At 38.9% G+C, this 7044-nt stretch overlaps 1 protein-coding gene across 3 annotated transcripts; it reads left to right on the forward strand.

Annotated features, from left to right (window-relative positions):
* Positions 1-430: 430 nt before the first annotated feature.
* Positions 431-6597, forward strand: mterf1 (mitochondrial transcription termination factor 1). 3 transcript variants are annotated; one of them, XM_087986843.1, is made up of 2 exons: positions 431-596; positions 5151-6597. In XM_087986843.1, exon 2 carries the CDS (start codon positions 5197-5199, stop codon positions 6343-6345), a length of 1149 nt encoding a protein of 382 aa, XP_087842969.1. In that variant the 5' UTR covers positions 431-596; positions 5151-5196; the 3' UTR covers positions 6346-6597. The 3 variants fall into 3 exon arrangements, with proteins under 3 accessions (XP_087842969.1, XP_043546210.1, XP_043546211.1); XM_043690275.2 differs by lacking the exon at positions 431-596 and adding an exon at positions 841-963; XM_043690276.2 differs by lacking the exon at positions 431-596 and adding an exon at positions 984-1197.
* Positions 6598-7044: the final 447 nt, after the last annotated feature.

The raw sequence follows: 7044 nt of genomic DNA on the forward strand, positions 1-7044 counted from the left end.
ACTACGTGTTGAGGGACGCGCTGAAGCTTGGGGCAGCTGCCGCCAAGGCGCGGTGGGGCAAGACCACTGTGTAACATCGGCCTGCCTAAAGAAGAACAGGGGGCCCACGCAGTCATTTGGGCTCTGCTGACGCCTCAGCTAAAAATGTAATCGTACAGACCTGTAAATAGGAATGATTACTCTGTTTTGGTATGCAAACAAATGGAATGTTTACATATGTATGGCATGTCCAGTTGTACAGATCATCAAAGTATTTTATGAATAAAGTATATTTTTGGAAAAAAAATAAAAATTTGCTAAAAGATCTAACTATTTTTCGGAGGGAATTTCAACTCGAATGTGCTGACTAACATTGCTGCTAACTGCAGTATTTTTTTAAGAAAAGCATCAAACACCACCGATCGGCAAAGGAATACCGGCCTTGAAAAGATTCCGGATAATCGGATTTACATTATTAGCATTGCTTGCATAAACCCATTCTTAATGATTTAGGGGTCTAGGTGTTGAAATTTGAACAAACTGAAGATTTAAGGACTGAAATGTTCATAGAAATATGCAGTACAACGATGAGAAATGCAAAGGAAAAATAAAGCCAGGTTTGATTTCAGAATTGTTTTCTTCCAAAATGTTGATATACCGTTTTCTCAGTATTAATCTTTTACTTTATTTCCGGCATTCTCGGTTTTGTAATTTGAGCAACAACAAAAAAAATGATTTCCTTTCCTTGGAGATGTCGTGTTTACAGTAGAACATGTGAAAGGCTCACTGTAATCTTTCCAAGCAGCTATTGGCGCAGCTTTTAAGAAGGAAGTGTGTCATTGAGAGACAACTTCCAGCTCAGTTTGTATGAACTGTGCTTGTGCACAGAAATACACATGTTCGTTTCCGAGTAGTCCCGGAAATCCCTGCATTCTTCATTGACTCTCAGTTACAGGCGGGGTATTAATGTGTCTTTGTGTACCGGTGAGTTCTGCATATAATCCAAAACAAAATTATTTTAAGTGGCTATTTTTGATTTTATGGCAAGCGCTTTGCCTCTGGTTTGGTTTTCCCTTTTCAAGGAGCTTAGACGGCTGTATGGTTTCAATGTGCGCGGAGTTAAAGGATTTTAGACAGTCTGAGAGAAACGGGAGTCCCGATAATAAACAAATTAAAAGTAGCCGAGATGGAACAGAAATTAGATCAGCAAAAGACAAGGTGCGTTTGCAAAGTTTCTGATCTGTTTATTGTGGTGAATAATTATTGTTTTCTCCACTTTTCGCCTTGGGCGGCCTGCAAGTTTATTCTGTTTTCAGATGCCTAACTGGTTTCTCAGTCAAGGCGATAGGTTATCTGCTTATTTTGCAAAAGAGTCACCCCTCTCCATTTTGAAATTCCAGTGACGATGACTAACTGATCCCGCGTCCACAACATTTTTTGCTCTGGTTCTCATTTTCAACCGATAAAGCTATTTTTTTTTACCACTTGCACTTAAGTCAATAGTGAGGAAATTATTCCAGAATTTGGCATCAGTTGTACCTGCCATTCTGTCCTCCTGTCTTTTTGTAAACCCACGCTGTTGTCGTTATTCTGCATCACGAATCAGCCGTCCATTCAACTGAACTAACGATACATATTTTTTATGAATATGACCACTAACATTAAGACATACTCTCCCTGGCTCATGATTTCTGTAAATTTATGAACATTCCAGTTAGGAGCTGCAGTAGGCTATTCTCGGGTCTACCCCACCCCATTCTGTGAGATCATAGCTGATCTGTTTATATTTTGAATTATTTTCTACCCCATAACCTTTGATTCCCTCCATAACAAGAATCTATCAACCTCTGCTTTTAAAATTATTCAGTGATCCTGTCTCTGCTGCCTTCTGATAGAGTTCAAAGGATGTATAACACCAAATGAAAAAAAATCTCCCCATCTCAGTCCTAAAAGGGTGATTCCTAATTTTTAGACAGTGTCCCCTCACTTTATGAATATGACCACTAACATTAAGACATACTCTCCCTGGCTCATGATTTCTGTAAATTTATGAACATTCCAGTTAGGAGCTGCAGTAGGCTATTCTCAACTATGCTGTGGATAAAGGGGACCTGCAGATGTACTGTTGATTCATCCACAAGAGGATCCTTTTCATCCCCATTTTATCAAGTGCATTCAGGATTTTCTGTACTTCAATCATGTCACTTTCTAAACTCCAGTGGAAACAAGCCCAATCTGTGCAGATATTCCTTATAAGACAATCTGCGCATTCCGAGTATCAATTTAGTGAAGCTGCTGTGAGCTGCTTTCAATGCATTTACATAATTGTTAAAAAAAAAGATTAAAACTGCATTCAACATTCGAGATGAAGTCTCACCAATGTTCTGTATAACTGAAGCATAATGTCTACTTTTATGTTAAACTCTTCTTGTAATGGAATGCTTTTTAGCCTTTTTAATTACATGTACCTGAATGCTAACCTTTTGTGACTTGCGCACTCAAAAACCTGGATCCTCTGCACCCTACAGTCATTCTTCATTTAAGTAATACTCCACTTTTATATTCCTTGCTGAAGTGAACAACCACATATTTTCCCACACTATAGTTCATCTGCCAGATCTTTTTGGTCACTTGCTTGGCTTATCCATGTTTCTTTGCATTTTCCTTCTGTACTCATTACAACATAGTTTCCTACCCATCTTTGTGTCATCTGCAAATTTAGCTACCATGCCTTCACTTCCCTTATCATAGAATCCCTACAGTGTGGAAACAGGCCTTTTGGCCCAAGAAGTCTACACTGACCCTCCAAAGAGCCAAGACCCATTCCCCCCTACCCCATATTTACCCATGACTAATGCACTTAATCTACACATCCCTGAACACAATGGGCAATTTAGCATGGCCAATTCACCTAAACTGCACATCATTGGATTGTGGAGGAAACCCGCACAGACATGGGGCGAATGTACAAATTCCACACAGTCACCCGAATCCTGAATTGAACCTGGGCCCCTGGTGCTATGAGGCAGCAGTGCTAACTACTGAGCTACTCCAAGTCTTTGATGTAAATTTTAAAATGCTGAGGGATCTGGGCAGGCACCTGTGGTACTCATTCTTGATTAGTAAGGGGATCAAGAGTTACAGAGAGAAAACAGGAGAAAGGAGTTGAGAAACATATCAGCATGACTAAATGGCTTAATTCTGCACCTATATCTTATGGTCTTTTGATCTCATCTCATCCTCCAAATTATAAGACAGTCAGCAGGCAATTACCATGGGCTCATAACTTGCGCAATAACCTTTTATGTGGCACCTTGTCAAATACCTTTGGAAATCCAAGTACAGTACATCTGCAGGTCCCCTTTATCCACAGCACCCTTTACTCTTTTATAAGAACTCTAATAAATTGCTTAAACAAGATTTCCTTTTCACAAAGTCACACTGACTCTTCCCTATTACCATGAAATTTTCTAAGTACACACCTATAACTAACCACATTAATGATGGACTTTAACACCCTTCCTATGATATAATTCAAGCTTGTGGTTTCTGCCTCCCTCCCTTCTAGGATAGAGGGGTTATATTTGTTATCTTCTAGTTTCAGGAACCTTACCAGTGTTTAGGGAATTTTGGAATATTTATAATAAGGCTTCTATTACCTCAATAACCCTCTCTTTTTAAGAGCCAGGAATACAGCTTCACCAGTTTGCTCAGTACCATTTTCCTGATCCTTCTACTTTTTGATGTACAGCTATAGCTAGATTATTTTGTAACCTTCACGTTTAAGACAGAAGCAAAATATTTGTTAATTTAATCTACCATCCCTTATTATCAAATATCAATTTCCATTCTCATTCTGAGAACCAGCACTCACTTTAATTTCTGTTTTCCTTTTTAAGTACCTGTAGAAGCTCTTGGTATCTGTTGTTACATATCTAGCTAGCTTCTTCATGCTGTAATTTATTTTCTTCTGATCGATGGGCGGCACGGTGGCACAGTGGTTAGCACTGTTGCCTCACAGCGCCAGAGACCCGGGTTCAATTCCCGCCTCAGGTGACTGACTGTGCAAACTCCACACATTCTCCCCGTGTCTGCGTGGGTTTCCTCTGGGTGCTCCGGTTTCCTCCCATAGTCCAAAGATGTGCAGGTCAGGTGAATTGGCCATGCTAAATTGCCCGTAGTGTTAGGTAAGGGGTTAAATGTAGAGGTATGGGTGGTTTGCGCTTCGGCGGGTCGGTGTGGACTTGTTGGGCCGAAGGGCCTGTTTCCACACTGTAAAGTAATCTAATCTAAAAGTACAGCTCCCACTTCCCCAGTACTAAAGCCAGTGTTCTATGAACTAGAACCCTCCTTCAAAATCTTCAACACCACTCTTTAATTCAGTCATTATTCATTTTGCTAATGTTATGTGCCCTTCACCAATTAGTTCGTGGCTGAGGAAATAATTCAGAGATTATTAACGTTGAGGTTATGTTTTCCAATTTTATGCATAGCTTCTCAGTGTCTCATCAGAGCCTCTTGTCCTGCTATGTCATTATCACTTGCATGGACTACTACAACTGATCCTTGTCTTGCTCCATATTTCTATCCAGCCCTGAGCAATGTCCTGAACCCTGTCACTAGATGGGAAACTTCGCTTTCTGGACTCTGAACAATATCTGTTTCCCTCACCATACTATCCCCTACTACCATTACATCCCTTTTTGTTCTCCTCCCAATTGAATGGTTTTCTGTAAAATGGTGCTGTAAGTTCTGCTTCAAGTGTTCCTAAGGCACACACCATCTTAACTTGGATTTTTTTTGCCGTACCTTCACTGGTGCTTGATCAAAACCTAGAAGTTCCTTTACAGCACTAGTAGGTGTTGCTACACCAGGTTTACTGCAGTGGTTCAAGAAGGTGGTTCACTCGCTTGCCAAAGGCAATTTGGGATGTGCACCAAATCCTTTTCAGTGGTGTTCACATTGCTTTAAATAATATTATTTCTGTGATAATGTAATAATCTACCTTGTCAGCATAAACTGGGAGATATTGATTTTTATTCTTAATCCTCATTTCTGGCATTTATTTAAAAACATTAACAAAACTGTAATAACTACAGAATTCAATTTTTAAAACGATTTAATTTAAGTAACACCAGTAACATTGCTTATTCTTTCTTCGATGTATATAGGTTTGAAAGACTGTAACCAGAGAGTATATCTGGTTATTGTGGAGATATGGCAGCCAGGATGGTAGCCCAAGCAATGAACATTTATCTGTGCAGAACAAGATTTCCTGATTTACCAAACTGCTTTCCATCTGCATGGTTTAAGCCATCATATTTGAGACTCTGTGCTTTTAGTTGCAATCATGCAACTGAGGCAATCCAAAAATCAGAAAATGCAGCTTTGTTAAGCAATTTGTCTATTTTGGGTGTGGATATTAAGATGGCCCAGAAGAGGCAGCCTGGAGTCTTCAGAAAAGTGGTCACTAATGAAGAGGGTGTAGCCGATTTCTTGAGAAGCAAGGGTGCCAATTGCAAGACCATTGCCAGTGTTATCTCAAGGTACCCTCGAGCCATCACACGTTCCTATCACCACCTTGAAGAAAGATGGCAATTATGGCGAAGCATTTTCAAGACAGATTCTGAGATCATATGCATTATTGAGCGTTCTCCAGAATCATATTTTCGTTCAAGTGACAATGGAAATTTTGAAAAAAATATCAGTTTTCTTTATTCTCTTGGCTTAACCTCAAAGGACTTGCATCGCATTTTAACTACTGCTCCACGAGCATTCTCAAATAGTTTGGAACTAAACAAACAGATGGCAAAACTTCTACGAGATCTTGGTGTTAGTTTAGGCAATGAGAATCCAGATGATTTTGTTAAACGGATTATTACTAAAAATGCTTACATACTTATAAGAAGCACTAAACGGATAAAAACCAATGTAGACTTTTTCAGAGAAGCACTTGAACCAAGTAACAGTGAACTTATAAAACTTCTTCAGGGGCAAGGCGCTGAAGTTTTGGACCTCTCGACTGACTACATGAAAAGAAATTTCAAAAATATAAGCGAACAGTTGTATTCATTAGGATGCAGCACTGAGGAAGTGCAGAAATTCTTTTTGGATTATCCACCAGCCTTTTATGCTTCATTTGAAAAACTTTCCAATAAAATCGACTGTCTCCTAGAAAGTGAAATTAATATTAAACAACTATTAAATAAGCCAAGAATATTGGAATTCAGTGCAATCAATTTGAAGAATCGTATAAAGGAGCTAGAACGGGTTGGATATGACTTTACAAAACATGGTGTGACCATTTTAGATTCTAGTAGAAGACGATTTGAAGCAAAATTAGGAAAGCTAAATAAAGAGGAATAGCTATGCTGGTTCCTTGATTTGATGAGTCTTGTATCATTCTATATACTCTGAATGGTGCTATCATTTTTAACATGACTTTTGAATTTAACATTGTATATAGAAAAGTGATTGAGGGCTTGTTAAATTATGCAGTGTTATGAGCAGTTAAAATAATTAGCTTGTTACAGTAAGCATTATTGTACTTAACTTTGTGTCATCTATGTAATGCTAACAGTAATAGCCATTTTTCATTAATTAAAGTTTAAAGTTAATTTGAAAGTTAGTTTTACATTCTTCCCTGAATGTGTCAATACCAGCCATTTGTTATGCAACATTGTTCACTCCATATTTTCCCACCTCTAAGTTCCTGCCAAGTTAAGGTAGAAGAGTCCTGTACATTTTCACTCTGACACCCAGGTTTAAATCTCAGAACAGTTTCTTTGTAGGATTGTTATTGAAATGTGACTTTATTGAAGGAAAGAACATTGCTTGTTTGTACAGAACTTAAATACAGAGGCAAAATTTTCATCTTGCACTCATCACTTGAAAGGAAAGAACAATTTATTCTTTTTTTTTAAAGTAGGCCCCAGACTCAAAAGCTCTCACCTCCTTCTGCTTCTGCCTCCTCCTCCTCCTCTTCTTCTTCCTTCCTTTAGCTCTCTGGATGTGGGGCAGCTAGTCCAGGGACAGTTCCCTTCAAGGAGGAGAGTCCTTGCATGC

The sequence above is a fragment of the Chiloscyllium plagiosum genome, unplaced genomic scaffold, assembly GCF_037043375.1.
Source record: "Chiloscyllium plagiosum isolate Xiang-an unplaced genomic scaffold, Cpla_swu_hap1 HiC_scaffold_5, whole genome shotgun sequence".
Taxonomy (NCBI): domain Eukaryota; kingdom Metazoa; phylum Chordata; class Chondrichthyes; order Orectolobiformes; family Hemiscylliidae; genus Chiloscyllium; species Chiloscyllium plagiosum.